The following is a 20,613-nucleotide window of genomic DNA, read 5'->3' as shown; positions in this document are numbered from 1 at the left end:
CTTTGTAGCCACAGTCTACCCATCTTCTGATGGCTGCTTGCAGCAGGATAACATACCATCTCACAAAGCTCTAATCATCCCAAACTGGTTTTCTAAGGTGACAGTGCAATCTACAGTCACTGGATCTCTGTCAAATACCATACTTTTGGGATGTGGTAGAACAGGAGATTCACATCACGAATGTGCAGCTGACAAATCTTCAGCAACTGAGTGATGCCATCATATGGACCACAGTCTCAGAGGAACTGGTCCAGCATCTTACTGAATCTATGCCACAAAGAATTAATGCAGCCCTGATGCCAAATAAAACCTGGTACTTGCAAGATGTAACTAATGAGGTGGCTGATGAGTTTCTATACTGAGCAGAGTAGCACTCTTTTTAGTAGTTTTAATATTGCATGTGCAGTTATGTCAAATGGTACATGCATTTCTTAACTTGGCTTAGCGTTGCATGCAGTTGTGACACACTATAACAACAGAAAAGAATTTACCACTCAGTGACCTCCAAATTTGAGTCATTTACCATGACTTTTTTTTCAGAAATTGTGGGTCTTTCCCTGCGTGACCACTGACAGGCCTTTACCGTAAGGAGCTGGAAAGGCTGAAAGGCTGCGTGTGTGCAGGAACACCCTGACTCCCCGGCTCTCTTCATGTGAATACATTAATTCATTTACCACTTTCGAGGTCGCCAAACCCAAATATTTGCCTCTGCACATATTTAATATTTATGATGACGAAAGCAAATATTGCCTGTTGGATTGAGTGACACAGAAAGGTCAAGCTCTGGGCTTGGCCAGAGAGGGCAGGAAGGAATGTTACTGGTGTGTGTGCGAGGGTGTAAATGTGTGTGTGTGATCCCCCGAGAGAGCCAATCCACATCATAGGAGCAGTACACACTGCCCTGTTTGCCTTGAAACACACATGCAAATATGACACGGGTCAGTAAACAATTTACTTGAATTTGCACATTATAGATTTGCAAGCTTAAAATTTCAACTTCTCTCCTAACAGGCCGTGTTGGTGAGAGCGCACATGTGGGTTTAAACGAAGGGGGAGCGTGTTAGCCTTTGGTTATATGGTTGTATTACGTGTTTACGTGTATTCGGATACACTGTGCTGTCTGTGTGAACGTGAGTCTACATCTTTGCATCTATGCTGTGCGAGTGCATGCGTTCCAATGAGGTGATCCATTAGGGAGGACAGTTTTACGAGCTGGTCTCTGATCTGGATCACCTCAGATGAGATCCTGTTTCCTTTGGAATGATCTCCCTCACAACTGATTCCGGCTCAAGGACTGCATGACTAAATAGTGCATATCTAATCTCTTTTGAACTGCAGCCTCATAGAAACGGCCTCAAATTCGAATATCAAGTTTGCCAACAAGCTCTACTTTCCGATTAAGTTGCACGTATATTTTGTAAATTTATAGCACCTTGCTTTGGAGCAGATTTGCAAGTTGAGCAAGCTGGCATGTAATAAAGACTTCAAGGGGCACTTCTAAATGTATCCGCTCAATTTCTTCTCTTCTAAATATTAACAGACGCACACCCATTCATTTTAGGCGTGCAATGGATGGATGTTAACTCAGCACACACCAAGTTTGTTGACAACTATCGAGAAACCTCACGTTGACCTCGAAGACCAAGAGGGATTGAGGAAGCCAAATCAGCAGATCCCTTATACACACAGATCACCTCTTCACCTCCTTACCCCTATCTCCTCACATTTTTGCCTTTTATCCTTTCTTTCATATGTGCTTTCTTTCTTTTTGCCCTTCCTTCTTTCGCCTCTGATAAGTTATTGTTCAAATTTGTGGAATGTACACAGACCAGTGGTCTCAATGAAGTTTTGGTTTTTGAAAGGCACTCGGCTCTCTTTTTTTTTTCCGCTCTTTCGGATATGAGTAAAGGAAGAAAGGGCCTTCATGGTAGGAGTGATAAGAGTCATTTACTGACAAAGAGACAAGAAGAAGAAGAAAGAAAGAGAGAAAATCTTGAGACAATATTTGACAGTGATTCACCCACAGTTTACACCACCAAGGAGAGATATGGACTTAGTGACCTAGTCAAGGGGAAAGCAGGTGTGAGGGCTCACCAAATTCTGTGTGTTTGAGAGTGTTCATGTGCGTGCCAGAAAGAGATAAAGAGGACAGAGGATATTTTTTTTTCCTGCCTCGTAGCCTGTACCTGATAATTCCAACACACTTACCTCACTTGCGTGCAATTACATCTCAGATATAACAAGTCTTATGTGATAATAGCGGAAGAAAAGCAGCCACTTCTGCAGCCACTGTGACAACCCAGGGGACCAATAGCAAAGAGTAATGGAGACAGAGACAGCAAATGACTGAGCCGTGCTTGGACTCAAAGGACTCATCATATTAAAGCCCTTCATATTGGTAAAGATGGATGGACAAATGAACAAGTGGATGGATAAATGGGTGGATGGACTGATTGATGGATAGTTGCACTGGGTAATTCCAAAAAGGAGGAAGGCATAAAGCAACAGAGGAGCATGACTGTGCACGACATGCAAAAGAACAAGAACAACTATTGATGGGGTAAGAAGTGAAAAAGAATGGACATTACATATTTGATTAAGAGAGATTATATAACTTATAAAGGTATGTTTTTTCAGGTTTTGTCTCAGTAACGCGTTGCACAAACAAACAGATAAAAATCAGAAGAAGAAAAAACCCAGACTGACTCCACCTTCAGTACAGGAACAGAAGAAGCCTATTCCAAAGTACATGAAAAAAGGACACCAATCCTCATGTTCTTCACAGGACGACAGCTGAAAAAATATGGAGCTGTGGATATGTTGAGTGGGTTTTTTGAAAAAAAATAAAACTATTTTAGTCAACTTGTGTTTATTAGTAAAATAAAATAGCTGTTTTTGAAGGTCAATGGCATGCTCATAGTAGTGGGGTGTACCATGGTGGCCATAGTCTGGCAGCTGGCAGCACTCCCTCTCTTCTTTTGTCCACTCGAGCCATTTGATGCCATTGAAACAGGGCAAAGGCAAAGAGTTTGAGAGAGCAATAGCAAAGTGTTAGTGTTAAGGTGTAGGGCAGCGTGATGCAATGTGAGACAGAAGCTAAACGAGCTCTCTTCGGTTTGTATGTGGACTCCACTTCCTAAACTCTCACCCAGTTATTAACTTATCTTACACCCTCCTCTTCATTATCATCATCATCATCATCCATTGATCCTTCAGGTCACTTCTTTTATTTTAAAAGAAAGCTTAGGAGGAGAGGGAGGGGGTAGTGGGGCGGGGGACTAAATCACGTTTTTAATGCTTTAAAAGTTCCACACCTGCGAGTGCAAAGACAGTTTGAAACCTTATCTCCTGCGCTTTGTGTATCTCCCTTTTCTTTGGTGCGGGATATGAACAAATTGTGCATTGTGTTTAGGCAGGGGCCAGAAGGATTTCGAAGGAAGGAAGCCAGCGAGTCCAGGCTCTGCACAGCAGTAGCCTGAGACGGGAGCTCAGGAGTGATTCCATGTGTAAGATTCCTTCCTTCTCACGGACAGTGCTAATGAAGTGTGTGCACCCTTTGTTAGGCGGGCTTAGCATTATGGCAAGCATTTACTGCACAGACTCTAGGCTAGAAAGATATTATTTTTTTAAAAAGAACAAAAAGAACATAAAACATGGAAGGGATGAATCTCAGCTAAGGCCATGAAATAAATTTTGAAGTATGTTTTTTTTCTGTAATTTTTCAAAGTTTGATACATTTCCTATATATAAAAGTATGCAAGTGGGAGTACATCACCATAAAGTTATCAGAGTCTTTATCAGAGTCCATATCCACTGTCATGCTCTCTTGTCTCTGCTCTGCTGAATGCAGATGAGGGAGGAAATTAGCCAGTGTGGGAATATCAGAAGAGACAGATACCCATGTCACCATGTAGCCTAATAGAAAGACTCCTGTTTTCAATTATAGCCAACTGTAATGATGATGCGATGTGAGCAGCAAGACAATAGTACAACTGCTGCTCTACAAAGTCGCTGTCTAGTGCCTGAGAGGGAGTGTGGGGAGGGAGACGGGAGAACAGAGGGGAGGGGGTGTTGAGCTAAAGAGTTGAGGAGGAGGCAGAATGATGGGAAGGGATGCATTGGAGGAGCAAAGTAGTAAAGTGCGAGGAATAAACCTTGTTTTTTAACATCTTTTTAAGGACATTCACACACTGTCATGTGTGAAGAAGGAGGGGGAGCAAACCTAAATCAAACATGCACAAAGATCTAAATAATGGCTTAAAATGTACTTTAGCAAGTAGTGTTGCTGTGTCTTGTCTGACAGAACACAGACAAATCACAAATGAGGCACTCCAGCTGTTGCTTTTTTGTTTCCTTTTCTCAAATCTACTGTGTTGACTTCTGTTATTACTGCTGCCAAAGTCTTCATTGCAGTTCTCCAAGGGACTGGAGAAGCTACCAAGTAGATTCAAACACAGCAAGCTTCCAGCTCTCTCGACCTATTTTACTCCCACTCCACACTCTATCTGTCTTGCTAACCCTAGCGTGACCCAAACATGCAGCCAGTGAGTTCGATGTGTTTTCTATGGACATACAGAGAAGGTATGGAGGCTCCAAACCAAACCTCAACCATGCCAGCCCTATGAGGGAAGGAGGGGCCCCTTTTTGAGGAAGTCATCACAGAGTCCAAATAACAGGGCCATCTCTGCCTGGGGCCCGCTGTCAGGCCAATGATCGATGGCCTCAGCCTCAGATGCCTGCCTTAACTGGCCAGTGGTGAACAAAGAGGGGCAAATATAGAGACAGAGAAGGGGTCATCCCTTCCACTGAGGGACTGACAGTCAGCCAGAGAGAAGGATGGAGGGAGGACAAGAATGAAGGAGGGAGGGAGGTAGTGTAAACCCCAGCATGTTGATTGCTAGTCTCCTCTTTGATTCAAAAAACAGACATGTCGTGCTGTTTTATTTCGTTTGTAACATGTCCAGAAATCTCCAGCACTGAGACAGCGCTACATTTTAGTGATTGCAGCTCCCACAGCTGTGGCCACAGGAATGTAGCCGGCGCTCCTCGCCTCCTTCCTTTCCTCTCCATCTTGCTGTCTATCTCTTATTAAAGTCATCTCTCGTTTCCTCACCTCTGTGCCTACCCTCATTCTCTCAGTCTTTCTGTCCTGAGGTGATGACTCTGGCTCTTGTGAAGTCTCTGATTAACACTGAGAGCCATTTTACCAAGAAGGCCTTCTTCCTCTTCACGTTCCTCTTCTCTCCTCTTTCCATTCTTCAACTTAGCTAGCATCTGTCTGAAGGGGGCAAAGCCCAGGCTAAGAGCACAACCCGAGCTATAAGCTTTGCCAATGGCCTGTTTTTGACAAACCAACTGCAGTGGCCAATGTCTCCCTTTAGCAAAGTCCCATCAGTAAATGAGAGGGGGGAAAAAAACGATTTTCAGCCAGTCTGCTGTCCCCTTCCAGTTGACAGTGGATAGCTTATTTTAAAGGGTTTTAACAATCGCTACTTTCCTTCAGCTGTGCCAAATGAGACTGACGAGACCCAAGCCCGACTCCAGATGTGCACAATGAGAAATAGGCAGTGTTATTGTGTCATCTGGCAATTTGGATTCTTTGAACAGTTTATGAACACGTCTCACAGGAAAGCCATGAAAATTGTCAATTAAATACAGTTTTGAGAGAATGAGGGGCATTGTTGGTAACAAGTGAGAGCTGAAGCCCTGCTTTTGAGTGAGAGGGAGGCCAGTATGAGAGCAGATGAGCTTTTCTGCATTTGCTATATATAAGTCAAATTAAGCTGAGTGAGTGTATTTGACCTTTCACCCAGTGACTCTTTTCTATCACACTCTCCAACTTATTCCTCGTCTGGTTGTAGTATGCCTTTAACTACCCGTCTGTGGAACTGTTCCACATCTCCACCAACATAATTGAATGCAGTTTCACATATGCATTCCTGTTTGTTTCTCCCTGAGAATGAAGACTTAATTTTTCTCTTATTTGTGTCTTTGAGATTGTCACCTCTCAACTGTTCATGCATACAGCCCATTCTCCCTTGACTCTTCTTTAATACCCAGGCTGTTAATCCTCATACAGGTCAGAATAAGGAGCATGAAAAACTTGATTTTTCAGAGGTTTATGTACAAAAACCAACCTGTTATCACAAAACTACAGGCATATGTTAAAGGTGTAGAGGTCTAGCTTTAGGTTTAAGAAAAGGTCTTATTTTAACTTAAAATAGAGTATCCTAAGATTAACCCAACATCTTGAAAAAGAAATCCTATTAGGGTGCACTGTATTGAAATTCCTGATCAGGCATCCATATATGACACGTTGGTGATGGGTTGAGTTTTAATATTACCTCACACTGTGTGTCAAAGCACCACCACCACAACTTTCATCTAATTAGTCAAAATTATCATGTCAGGAGAGCAACAGAGAGCAAACTGATGAACTAAAAACACTGAATTTCTGTCAGTAAGTGCAGTTAATCTTAACTTAAGCCATTTTATTCTAGCAGAGGTGCATGTAAGAACATCAAGCTAAAGTCACACAGCGCTGCAGACTGGTCAGTAACCCCCTGGCAACCAGCAGTCGCTAGGGAAAATGTGCATTCACTAAATCCGAACCAACTTACCAATGAAAGTTTTAATTTCATACATCTGAATTTCAGACTGTAGCGGTTGCTGAAGGTCACAAGGACTTTTGCCTAAACCACACAGACAATTTCCAGCAGTTTGAATGTTTCTAAGGCGCACTGTGTGTTTCCTGCTGTGTGCTGTCTGTGAGAAAGAAAATCTACACATTATATCCGGATTCTCCCAGGATGGGATATAAAGGCCTCAGTGTAATAACATTAAAAATTCATCACTTTCATTCAAATGCACAATAAACTCAGTTTATGCTTTTATTGTTGAGTTTTGCTGTTTGGGATTACAAAGAATTAATTAATTAGAATTCATTGTTTAAAGAGGACGTTACCTTAAAAACTCATAAGGGAAAAAAAGTCACTCGTCGGTGTAAAGTACATAATGATAAATGAACCTGTCTCTAGTTTACTTTACAGGCCTTTAATCTGGTTTAGACACTCTGAATAAGCACCTTAAGGACTTCAACTTTAATTAATGATTCTCTGGAGAGGTGACCAGGGCAGCCAATAATTAAAGCTGTTTTTCCTCACCGTGTACCTCACAAAGATCCCAATCATTTATGTCCTCCTCCTCATGTTCTTGTAGCCCTTATTTCTTTGCGGGTAGCATTATCTTTGGTCATTGTATAACTTTGTTTAATAATGACGAACATACTGCACTGCAATACGTGTGGTATCTTCCTAACTAGTTCAACAAGTTGTAGTGTATCTTCTTTCTCTCAGACGTCCAGACAGAGATAATTAACAGGAAGGAAATGATTCAAGTCTGTGCAACAGTGAGGATGATGTCTAGAGGAAATGACCACCGATGACCAACAGGAGAAGAGAGATGACTGAGTTCGAAAGGTCCTGTGTACGTGTTTGTGAGGTTGATGCCTAAGCGTGTCTGGCAAAATACAAGCTTTGCTCTTGACTTTATTCCATTCAGGTAAATGATATAATTTAATGAGCAGTGTGCACTGAAGCATGTGATGACCACGTCTGAATTCCATCATAGAAACATGATGCCTTCAAGAACCAACGGTGTAAAAACAGGATGTGTGGTGAAATCATAGACTATGTCTCTATGCTGAGTCCCACCCCACAACGGCAGTACATTTTTAAGAAAATACTCTTATCACCTGAATTTAGCACCCTTGGTTATTTAAAAGTGTAGACCAATCACACGGTACACTGTGAGAGTCAAAATGTTTGGTGAAAATGATTCCTGATGCCTGATCCATTGACATAACTACGTCGCATCTACATCTCGTGCATTCTTAACTGTGGAACCAAATGTACTTTCGGATCATTCGGTGTATCTAAGATATTATCTGATTTTCCTGAAAGAACTTGGAATCCAGTTTCAGGTCAAGGTACATGGTTGTTTAGCCCTTTATTGTTTTCTGTCTCTCTCCATTGCAACTGCTTACATTACATTCATCTGTGTAGCTACAAAGCTGCAGGTGGGCAGCATTAGAATGCTGAAGGAGGACTGCTGATCAGATTAGATTTTGCACTCGGTCGGTGCATTCATCAGTTGGTGCGTGTTTGTGTATATGTGTTTGTGTGTGGCAGATCATTTGGTCCGCTGCTTTAAGACAAAGGGGGCCCTGGTCCAGTTTACTCCCATGGGTAGGGTACCTTTTACCTAAAGACAGAAAGACAGAAAGAGAAAATGACACCACGCAGCTTGTCGGGCTCTCCAACATTCACTCCTCCACACTACTTTATGGGAGGGTCAAGGTAGTTAACCAGTGGCAGGCGTTCAGATGGGTTCTGCTCTGACTTCAAACAGGGAACATTATGGGCGTGTGCGCTCACAGGATATTGCACTGTAAGGCCACTGAACACGGCTGGGTTTGAGAGAGGAGGCTTTGTATTGAGCCCATTAGAGTCCTAAACCGATACTAATGAAGCCGTTTCCTGTACAAACGGGGCGGCTCGAGGGAAACTGGTTCGAGTTTTTAATAAGACCTCTCCAATCCCAGTTAAGATGCTGAAATTTTTTATCTGGGTACTGAGTGGGTTAGTACTGGTTCCAAGCCGAACCTCCCTTTGGAAAAGTTAATTACACATGATTAATGGAGCGTTTTCCTTCCAATGATATCTGTGACAGCACAAAGCTGTCGTAAGGCTTGTCAGGCCCAATTCGAGCTGAATAAGTATTTATGTGATCGCATGTGATGGGCCTCCTCTCACCAGCACCAGCCCTCATCAATCAAGCCCTGCTGCTCGCAGTAGTGGGAAATTGGTCTATCAGCGCGGCTACCCCCTCCACCCCCGCTGCCACCACTGCCACCGCCACCTCCCTCCCTCCCCATTCAATCAGGCCTGAGGCTACAATGCTTCTTTAGCTCTTACTTCTGACCAACGCAGGGGTCACAGGGGGGAAAGTGGGAGCTAGAGCTGAGCCCATCCATTACAGCTCTTGTTTCTCTCGGTGGCAGCCGGACGACGGGATTCTATTAAGAGCTCCGTCTATTCAGCACTGAGATTACACCAGGGCCCTCTCTCCAAGCACACCTCACCACCAACCCCCGAGCCCTCACCAAAACCCTATACCCACCCTCGGGGCCTTATAGCCCTCCCCACCACCACCACTGCCACCAACCCACCTCAGCTCTGTCGTGCTTCCCCTCCCCAGTTCCACCCCCCTTCTACACTTCCCCCTGCTAGTGTTTTTTCTTTCTTTTTTTCTCTTTTTTTTTAAACAACCACAATGACAATAATCACAGAGAGAAAGATAGAAAAGAGAAAGAGACAGAAAGACAGGAGGAAAAGCTTGGGGTAGAATCAGAGCAGACACCCTAACATGAACCTGCTCCTGCTTGGGATGTGGACAAACACACCGTCTGCCTGTCTGAACAGGATTTGGCCTAGGAGCCGCACACACTTAAAGGGAATGTACACACACACATCCAGAAGGCATAAGCATACCCTCCATCTCAAACAGACACAGAGCTTCAGCACCTGGCTTGAAGATCGGGACAATCTTCCCTTCAGTATAAACACACTTAGATGGGTAACATCACAAACGCAACTCTGCTGCAGTTACGTCGTAAACACCCACCAGCACCAGATCAAACTGCCACTCCTAAAATGTTTAAGAAGCTCGTTTATCTCCCGCTGGCCTGAAGAGACTCTTCATTTACTTAATATGTGTTAGCTCTTGAGAGAGAGAAAGAGGGGGGAGTGCTGCTGGGGTCGCGCCCCGGCTTGGATGGATGGGGGTCTTCCTGTCAAGGAGAAGGAGAGAGACAGCGCTCCTGTCAAACAAACAGAAATTTAATACGTTGCTTTCTATCAGGATGTCCACAGTGTGTACATACTCTCTTGGGCTTGATTATGAATAACCCCTTCTATCTTATAAACAAGTGGAGTGAAGACATTCATCAGGGATAGAGAGGTAAGGGTGTGAAGGTGGAATGTTCCCTCCTCCTACGAGAGCCAACTGCTGTATTTCTGCAATGAAGGGGATGATAGAGCGCAAAGTACATCAGAGAGGAGACAAAAAAAAAAGCTGAAAAAAGAATGGATGTAGAAAGATCTAGGACAGAAGAAGCAAAGGATTATCATTAAAAAAGCGAAAGGAAAGAACAGACAAGAGGAGGAAATGTTTTTTTGTGTGCATGGAGAGGGCACTCGGGGTGGGGCTGTGTGTGTGTGTGTGTGTGTGTGTGTGTGTGTGTGTGTGTGTGTGTGTGTGTGTGCGGTTTCACTGCATGGTTTGGAGTTTGGCAGCTCACATAGGGGTTAACAGGATCGGAATGCTTCTTCAGTGGCAGCGTAATCAGCACCAACTTCCTCTAATTCAGAAACCCTAGGCCTCGCTCTCCGCCTCTTTTGTTTCAGCCGGTGCTGTGCTGACAGCGTGGAGGAAGCAGCCGTCTGACAGTCAGGGGAGATGTTGAATGTGCATAAACATGGTTTCCAGGGAAGCAGAAAGAGAGAGTTAAACTGACAAACTTCTGGGTGATTATTGTGTCTGTGTGTTGATGGCCGCTCGAGCCGTCTGTGCACCTAGATATACGTGGACTTGTCAGTATGTTTTGGCGGTGTTTTGCCCACATTGCCGGCCTCTCCCAGGGGGGAAAAAAAAAGAAAAAGAAAAAGCAAGACGTGAGTGAAGGAGGCCGTGTGAGGGATACTCTGCACACTAGCTGCCAGGCCAGTCATCTCCAGCTGCCAGCCGGAGACTTTTGTCTTTGTTAAATGTTCTGTGACAATGAGATTTTCCAAAGTGCCACCAAGATAAAGAAGTGGATCGAGAAGGGTGGAGGTGGGAGGAATGGGTGGTTTGGGGGGTGGGGGCTCTGATAAGAGCTGAGATGGTCTGGTCATAGTCCAGCAGCCCTTCATCACTGCTGCAGCCCCAGATATATCTCCTCTGTGTCTCCGAAGCACTCACATACACACCTTCATCATTATGTCTCTCTCACGCCTTCACAAACTAATACACATACCCAACAAATGCACCCAATTTCAACACACACACGAATACACCTCTATTCCATCACTAGAGCTCTAGATCCTCAATCGATCCTCACAGCCCCTCGGCCCCTGCCAGACACCTGCAGGTGATTGATCCCCAAATCAGTCCCTCACAACCCCAGTGCCATAAAAACCATAACAACCCATCATAAAAGCTGATTTATCTTCACCTAGTGCCGGGCCTCACAGTTAGAATATTAACCCAAAAGTGTATGACACCGGGATGATTGGTTTGGAATTGAATGAACTTGGGGAGTATCGACGAGCTTGTCTGATGGGTCATATCAAGTCTGACTACTGAAATGTGCCAAGTGAGATTGCAATCTCTCAAGCCCAGGCCTTCTAGAGACTTATACACAAACAGGAGGAGTTTTGTTGGACTCTTTGCATTTATTCATGTAAGTCTGGCTCTGTGTCTGGATGACTTTCGATAAAATCACAGATGTATTCAAATGTATTAAAGCAGACTGATTAATTATGCTCCTGTTCACGTTTATCATGAAGCAATGTGTCAGTATAAACTAGAGCTCATATGATTTTACAGCATTTTGAAATTTTAAGTATATTATATATGAGCATGGTGGCTCAGGGGTTTGCACTATTAGACCCTGCAGTCAAACCCCAGTAGGTCCCTTCGGTGCAGATGTTCTCCCCTTGCTTGGCTTCTGGAGCTGGGTTTTTTTTTCTTCTCATCCCAGGGCCCACACATAAAAACAAAAAAGATTCTTAAACTTTAAAGGTTCACTTCTTAAATAAAGGTTTAACACCGATAGGTCAACTACATCACTTTCCTCCAGCCTTGTAGATATTTTATCGTAAAAGCGAGCGACAGAAAGGTTGCATACAATATGAACGACGCGTCACTGAGTCTGCTCGACATGACAATCGTTTTTTTTCCTCCGTTGTTTTTGTTTTTGACTTTTTCTGTGTTGTTTCCGTGTGTGTCCGTCCATGTGTGTGTTCCTGCAGAAAATTGTGCCCAAGCCACATTTTAATGAAAGCTCTGGATCAGAGCGGTGCCAGAAGCATGGTGTTCTGGCAGCAGCATCAGCATGTGCCCTGTACTCCGCAGTGCAACAAGCTCCTGGGTTAAATATAATCCCAGTCTAACTCAGGGGCCTCTTTGATGCTACTGAAAGCCAGTGAAGCCTTTAATGGGAGCCACTCTGTGTTCCTGTGTTATGTGTGAGCCGCTCAGCTTTCCTTCATTTTAAGGTTGTTGCAACTGATTTGTTGTTTTCCGAGCTAATTCTGACTTTAATCATGTCCACGTACGCTGTACTGGGTAGCAGATTCCTATGCCTGCATGTGCGTGTGGTCCAGGTATTCCTGTTGGGAGGGGGTCTAAATGTGTTTAGAAAGCCACATTACTGGGACATGTCTTCCTTACAGGGACTAAGTTAACCTGAAAATATAAGTCTTTTGCTTTTTTTTAGATGAATAGAGGTTTTAAGGTTAGGTTAGAGTGAAGCAGCAGTTATATTAAAGGTTAGTGAAAATCTCCAGGAAATGTAAATCAGTGTAATATCCTCTTGAGTCACAACTATGTGGGTTTCTTTATATGTCATGATGAACAGACTGAACACACTTCCACAGTCTGCTTACACAAGAATACTTTCCTCCTTTCTCACTTTTCAGTTTTGACTACTTGCAAAGTTGAATATAAAAATAGCCATTATACACTCATGTTCCCCTCTTTTTTTTCTCTACGACACAACAAGCGCTTCCCCCCCCCCCCCCCCCCCCTTCAGTTTGAGAAAAAAAACTTCCAATAAAAGCGAATACGCAGAAGAAACAGAGTGCCTGTGTTTGATCTGCTGCTGGGTTTTTTATTTAGATTTCTGAGAAGTATCAACCTATTTTCAGTTGTTTCCTGTTCAGAATCAAGTTAGCTGTTATCACAAGGCTGCCGGGATCATTTTCTTCGGTCGCAGCGAAAAGCTGTAACGTCCTTGTCTGATATCCACCAACATTAAAATATTAGCCTTCCAATTGGACACGGTGTGTCAAAGGCAGCTTGTCACAGTATTACAGCTGAGTCCTGACTTTAAACGTGAGAAGAGAGCTCAATAAATGTAATGAATGTGTGACACTTGGACATCTGAAGTGCCGTGTTCAGTTCCATACCACTTTTACCTCTTGTACATAAAAAGCCTCTTTTAAAGATGATATCTATGAGCGTTTTAGAGCCAATTTGTTCTCCCTGCGGCAAAAGGCAACATGCTCTAATTACCTCCCCCCACCTTCTCCACTGAGGCTGGAGGTGGAGGTGGTGGGGAGGTGTTTAAGTTTCCAGTCTGTCCAATGCGTATGGGAGCTGTGTGCCCACTGAATTTATGTTTCACAAACCTGACCTTTGACACTTGTGCAGCTTTATCACACCCAATAGCCCAAATACAGTGTGTCCCTATATGCCGAGGCTCTGTGGAGGAAGTGTCTGTGATTACCACAATCTGTACTACTTTGTGTACATCACTGCCAGCCCTCAGCCCCGTCTCCACTTCTCTTCCGCCTGACAGACTCTCAAGTCACTTAGGCCGCCATTGCTTCCTTCAGACAACACCATCAGGTTGCCTAAACCCAGTTAGCTTTGCATCTTATCTAATCTCACATTCGCCCTCTCCTCAGATTGTCTGAAACAGTTTAGTCCCTTACTGTCCCTTGTAGCACTTCAGCTTCTGCAGCAGAGATTGCCTCTCAGTTTGTTTGTTTTTTTCACGTTTTGTGGTAATTCTGTTGTTTTTGCATTTTGGAAATGATTTTTCTTTCATTTAATGTTTCGACTGAGAAATCCGTGAGTAATCCCACTCAGGGCATCGTGTCACTGAGTGGGTCACTCAGGGCATGAGGCTTGGTGTTACTTCCCAGTTTTGACACTTTCAAACTTTAAAGTGTCGACTTCAAAACGATTAAAAAATACACCTACCCACAAGGACACAAATGAAAGAATCCTCTACTCTTAAAAAAAGAGGAGAAAAAAGAGTGCGCCCTGGATTATGAGCTCAAAGGGAAGCAAAGACAGTGCCAAAGCGAAAAAGACCATGTGCTAATTCAGCAAACACACCGGGCTTGTTCCTCGCAGGCCGCAGAATTTGTCAAGAAATCATCCCTCGCTCTCTCTGCCGGAATGCCTGCCTGACCCCCGGCAAATGAAAATAATCCAAAGTAATTAGAAGTGAGCCGGTCTGGTCCTGAGAGCCCCCGGGCGGCCGGGTAAACATGGCGGAGGGTCCGGGAGGGGCCAGTAGAGAGAGATGGAGGTGGGGGTGTGGAGGAGGGAGGGTGCTGACCTTGTCCACATAAAGCAGTGATTTATGAAGTGCAGGGCACAGCAGCAGGGCTTCTGTCTTCTCCCGCAGAACCAAATTACTGAGGTGGAGATTAACACGCCGCTCACAACGGGCCTACTTCCAGGCCCAAGGAAAAAATTTTATTTACATTTTCTCCTTTCATTTCCTTCGCCGTGTTTTAATGCTAATTGGCACCGTGCACATCCTCTATTAATAAAGACTCTTGAAACTGCGCCACTCATTCTCCTGCGCGCACCTATTGCCTGATGAATGCGCTAATTAAAAGACAAAGCCGCAGAGTGTTGTGCCGCCTGGAGCCTGACGTCTCTTTGAGCCCCGGGTGACTTTTTTTAACCACTTGATTGAATCGCCCCACATTTAGGCAGAAATAAAAAGCGAGGGGAAAAGGTGGTTGTGTGTGTGTGTGTGTGGGGGGGGGGGGGGGGTATATAAAGTCACGATGGAGACTTAATGCAGCTTTTCGCCGTGTCAATAGGAGGTCTCGTCATGAACAGTGGAACTATTTCATGTGGATTTGGCCGCGATATTTTCTTTCTCTCCCCTCTCTCTCGCTCTCTCCTGAAGGATGTGCTGGAATGCACCACACAGGCCTTCCCAGTGTTTCCATGTGGCCCCTCGGCTGCAGCGGGTATAGGCTCTCCAAGTTCGCTTGCTGCTGGAGTCAGTTTGCAACCCACACGGGAATCCCCCCCTCTTCTCCAGCATGTCCCATCTGACTTTGCAGAGCACCGAAACTTAAATCACTTTTCTTTTTTTTTTTCTAAATAGAAGAAAATGCTTAAAAGATATTTAATGGATTTTTTTTAAGAAGAAGAAGGAAGTGTGTTAGCTCATGAAGCCGAATCTCAGATAATATATGAAGCTGATTGATCTTATAAACAAATAAAAAGTGTCTACATGCATGTGTGAATTTGTCTTTGCGTGACCGAACTCCTAAAAACAAACAAGAAAGCCGCAAGCAAAAAAAAGGGCCTGTTTGAGCAATTTGAGACTCCTTTTCAAGAATTTCACAGCACTTTAAACATTATCCGGATGCTGTACGTTTTAATCCTCCCCAATCAAATAAGTATGAAACGCTGTGTTGCATGATATAGTCGAAACTAACATACCCTGAAGCCTGCGTGTGTTTGGTTTGTAATTTGTTGATAAACAGCTTTTCCACCTCGCCATCCCACCGTTTGTCACAATCATTATGACAAAGGCGTGGAAATAATTCTGATAAAACGGGTCTATTAAATCCGGGCACATCAGAACGGCGTTTACGGCAAACAAAATATAAATTAGAGCAACGACTCGCAAATCATTCTCGCGGTTTATTAAAGGAACAAGTGTTTTAAATTCACCCCCATCGGTCTGTTCAGCGCGGACTCGAGAGCTTTTTATGGCAGCTCGTTCAGGTGATTATATATTCAAGTCGTACACATCTTTCATGGCCCACCTAGCATCTACACGCCTTGTTGTGTAGATGTTTTGCGCACAAGATTGAAAGTCAACAAAAAAAAGTAGACTTATAGCAAAGTGGGCACTTTTTTATTATTATTTGTAATGGATTTTTTTTATTGTGTTATTATTTTGTCGCGTGACAGCTGGAGTCTGTTTTCCCTTTGCTAAAATATCCACACAAACTTAGATCGCTCGTGTGTGTAAAGATGACGCAGTGCAGCTGCTCAGCGCTGTCATAAATAGACATTCAAATCACCAAATTATACGTCACAAATGTGCAGGGTTTTATTCTGAATTTGTTTGTGTCGTGCGGGATTTTATTATGAAATGACAAAAGTCCGTGCTGGGTTTAGCTCACTTGACAGCAGCAACAAATCGAATCACCTAATTAGTTGCGGGGTTTTTTTTAACTCTCAAGTCTCCACTCACACTTCTTTAGTGAGGTTCAGTTCAGCTGAGCACGCCATCTCCTGACTGGAAAAAGAATTGTAGCTTTTCCTTCACGTGCCCGTGCATGGAGATGGGGAGTGTTGGTAGGTGGGTCTGTGTGTGTGAGAGGGGGTTGGTGCGGGGGTCATACCACCGTTACCCCAATTTACCCCCGGTGATACCACAAACCCCGAGAGTTTATCCTCTTTTTCTCACATTTCCTCCTTTTCACAAAACCCCTCGCACTTCTCTCTCTATCAGGATCCTCGATCAGGACTCGGAGAGGCTGTGAAGCAATCACTTTCCCAGATTACTTGTATTTAATACACAATGCATCATAAAACAAATCCCTCATCCTGACAGGAAGAAAATAGAACAGCTCATTCGACTTGAGCTTTCCCAATTTATGGCTAAATTAAAAAGGGTTCCAACAATGGACAAGTCGAGGAGAGGCAGGAAATCAATGACCGGGCGGACCGGGGTCTCTCCTCGGTTCTCAAGGCGCGCGAGACGATGGGAATCGGTGGCCGGGTCCTGCCTTATTTACACATGATTTTTCCTGTCCTTCCTGCACATTTGCTCCGCGATTTCGCAAAACAATGGGTATTATCTGGGATGGAAGGTCAATGTCACAGTGTAAGGAGTTATCCATCATCATCTGCTCTCATCAGCCAAAGCCCCGCTCTCTCTGGCTTTATAAGCTGCCTAATAAACTCCGCTCACTGACAACAAGGACGTTTCTGTGTTATTCTCTACCCTTGTCAGATTGTTCACGGTATCAGTTTCAGCTTTAAACTGAGAGATTAAAACACACACACACTCAAGAAATACAATGTCCAACATTTGGTCTCATCTTGATGGCAAAGCAGATGCACGAAGGCGCACGCGGAGCTAAAAGGTTCTTTTTTTTCTTTTCTTTTTTAACGCAGATTCAGAAATAACTAACCCAAGCTGATGTTGAAAAGTAAATGTGTTGTGTTGTATGTAGAGGTGAGCTTTGGAAAGCAGGTGAGTAGGCCAGGGTCGTAAGATGTGGCGCATGGGCATCAAATGGCCCGTATAGAGATTCCCAGATCTCAGTGTGTGAGAACAATTAGGCTGTTTATTATCATTACTACTATTATTACTAATATTATTATTATTATCACTCGTCCCCCCTGGCATACAGCTCAAGTCTGAATGATAAGATAGCTCAAATAAGAAACGTGTAACACACTGCAGCCCCTTTAAATTCAATTGTTAATAACGACAAAAAAATGTCGAGAGGTTTAAGAAAAGGTGGATAATAATTCACGACTTTGATGCGTATGTTCCTTCATTAAATTGTGCAGACTATGTGTGTGTGTGTGTGTGTGTGTGTGTGTGTGTGTGTGTGTGTGTGTGTGTGTGTAGTTCATCCCTTTATAAGCCCCCATCCCGACCTCTCCCTGACCCCGCTCACCCTTTCCAACCCCGGGCCTCTGTCACTTTAAAATTTACTGCGGAGAGTAGTCTCTGCTTTCCGGGGACATACATGTGTAAAGACAGTCTCCCTGCTTGGAGTCCCCTCTCCTTTTTTCTTTTTTTATAATAAGGATGGATCATCCTTTATTTTTTCTTTTCTCTCTTTTTTTTTCTTTTTTTTTTTTTTTTTTTTGAATGAGAAACATCACACACAAGTATCCGCGAGGCGCAAAGTAGGGAGGCGATGCCTGAAATCTCCCCTCCACCCCCCACCCCGAATATCTCCGCTATCACACAGACGACACATCCCGACTGGCTGAAGAGGAGGAGGAGGAGGTGGTGGAGGGGGGGAGGAAGAGAAAAATGAAAAGTTGAATGGCTACTAGAAGACACCTGGTTGCGTCAGGACAGGAGGGGTGACAAGAGAGGAGCGGACGAGCCTTTCGAAGCGCACCGCTGCGAGAGAAAAAAAAGTTAGGATCAAGTTGATGCACCGGAGGGGATTTCAGTTCCGACGTCTGCGGGACAGCGAGGGGAGAAGCGCGGAGTCGGCGCTGTCTGTGAGACAGTGTAGTGAGAAGGGATTTACTTTTACCGAGCGAGCCGTGTGTGAGAGACAGCACACAGACACACACACAGACAGCGAGACAAGTCGACTCGTCCCGCGGATTGGAGACCTGAAGAGACCGAAAAACAACCGCACACCGATCTTTTTTTTTTCTTTTAATGTGTCAAAAAATCTGGAGAAGTCGTCATTAGCAAAAAAAATATTTTTCTACTTTTATTTTTAATTCCCAGGGCGATGTTTTTGTATTTTTATTTTTTTTTACGGTGTCACTTTTTACTCAGTTAACCACCGCTGTTATTATCCCAAGAGGCTCAAAGTGTGGCACGCCAGTTTAAAAAAAAACGAGTCACCACGGTAAGAACACGCAGACTTTTATAAATAAAAACTGCTTCACTGAGGTTTTATTTTTATTTTTTTACTTTCTTTTTTCTTACACGCAGAGAAAGAAAAAGCACATCTAGGAGTTTATTCGCTCATCCATCTTGCTGAACTAAGTTTGACGTTTAAATTATTAGTTAAAAGACTGCGGTGTAGTTTACAGAATACACGACTAGGTGCTCTCTTAGCGCGGACAAAGGGCTTTATGTAACCTAAATATTTATTCAGCAGCAGGTTACACAAAGACATAAAGACAGATTTGTGACCCTGAGAGAGAGATTCCGTTTTGCATCCCAACAATCGGCTTGTCTTCATAATTCTTATCACTCGCGGTTTCCTGCAGTTGATTTGTTCCCCAGTAAAGTTTACAGCCGCGCCATGAAAAATGTCAGAGCGCTCGCGATTCGTTCGAGTGGAAATGCTGCGCGAATATTTTGTAAACGATAAAAGTCCACCGATGATATGATTTGCATGATAATTCACTTCTATTGTGTTTGTTGCTCTTCTGTTGATTTCGCCAATGAGAGGAACAAAGCTGTCCCCCTGGTTTATTATTGTCACAGCCATTGTGTGTGTAGTTTATTATCTTTTACTGTTCTTGTTGCAGTTAAAATGAGTAACGTTTGGTTCATTTATTCGTTGCAACTACATTTAAAGAAACGAATTTAAACGTCAGCTAGAATCAGGTTAAATGCAAATAGATTTTTTTTAGGGATGTATTTCATTTTGTGGCAGATTTTTACATTTCTTTTTTTTTCTTCCTTTCTGTAACAAAATAATAAAGGAGCGATCGGTCCAAAGTGAAACTGAAAGAAACCTTTGCTAATATGAAATGAATGCATATAATAATTCATGTTTTTATTTGTTACTGAACCTACTATTTGGCTTTTTTGTCTTCCTTATGTACTGACTTATTGACGTCACTTAGCATCTTAAGAATATTTATGAATATGATTTCCATTTTTATTACTTAAATGGTAATGACATCATTCTTCAACAGGCCTCTGAAGCTTTAAAAAGGTCTCAGATATATAATGAAATTACTTTGGTACTGAATGCTTTTTTCTCTTTCTTTTCATTTATATACAATGTTCACTGTCTTATATTCAAAACAATACAAATAATAATAATATTAAAAGTGTGTGTGTGTGTGTGTCAGAGAGAGAGAGAGAGAGAGAGAGAGAGACCTGCTCCTAACATTTGAGTTCTTTTCTCTGTGGGAGGTATGTGGTTAGTCAGTGTTTGGACACAGTAACCTGGACTGATACTGATCAAAGTCTGATCTCTTGCTCTCTCTCTGTCTTTCATTCCTTGCAGATCTTGGATGGGTCAGGCCATGTAAAATTCTGCGTGGATGCCAGCAAACCAGATATCGGGAGCTGGCTGAAGCACATCCAGTTTGCCCCTGCAGCCAAGCAGCACAACCTGACAGCGTGCCAGATAGATGATCAGGTACGAGGAGACGGGTCACTCGCAGCCCACCTGGCAAAACAACCTCAACAAAGTGCGAGATAAATAGGATGTGAAGGAAAGAGAGAGGGAGAAAACATCTGCATGACTCGATTTTGAACTCCCAAATGCTGATGTGTCTTTTAAATGTCTGGCAGGATGAATCAAGCATTTAAAATGCACTCAGCCTTTTTCTAAAGCCAGAAGGCTTCCCTGTATTTTCCGACGGCTGTCCCGTCTGCGTGCTGCTGTGTTAAAAGGTGTTATTGTGATCTAAGTCAGATAGCCCCGAGAGCCGCTGGCCCACCCTGCCTTTAGTTTACTCACACACGCACAGGTCTTATGTGACGTTGCACCATAGAGACTCCTCGCTATCTGCGTGTGTTTTCCTTCTGTAATTGTGCACTGGCTTCTGCCGTGCAAGGACCACAGGGCAGGATCAGAGGCGGCCCGCCAAGATGATAGTTCCACACACTTCCTAGTCACG

At 43.6% G+C, this 20,613-nt stretch overlaps 1 protein-coding gene across 13 annotated transcripts in view; it reads left to right on the top strand.

The window, feature by feature from the left end:
* The window catches only part of mecom (MDS1 and EVI1 complex locus), a 125,872-nt gene that overhangs the window by 80,298 nt on the left and 24,961 nt on the right, over positions 1 to 20,613 (top strand). For 12 of the 13 annotated variants that reach the window (XM_085245433.1, XM_085245428.1, XM_085245426.1 and 9 more), the window contains exon 3: positions 19,995 to 20,129. In XM_085245433.1, the coding sequence (XP_085101559.1) occupies positions 19,995 to 20,129 (135 nt within the window). Of the gene's footprint in view, positions 1 to 17,736; positions 18,654 to 19,994; positions 20,130 to 20,613 lie in introns of those variants that run through there. The other variant, XM_085245434.1, reaches the window with a different exon arrangement.

This window comes from Mchenga conophoros, linkage group LG14, assembly GCF_057382185.1.
Source record: "Mchenga conophoros isolate Kocher_MC1m ecotype Shallow Benthic linkage group LG14, M_conophoros_male_GT1.1, whole genome shotgun sequence".
Taxonomy (NCBI): Eukaryota; Metazoa; Chordata; class Actinopteri; order Cichliformes; family Cichlidae; genus Mchenga; species Mchenga conophoros.
This window is presented reverse-complemented; position numbering and strand designations above follow the sequence as displayed.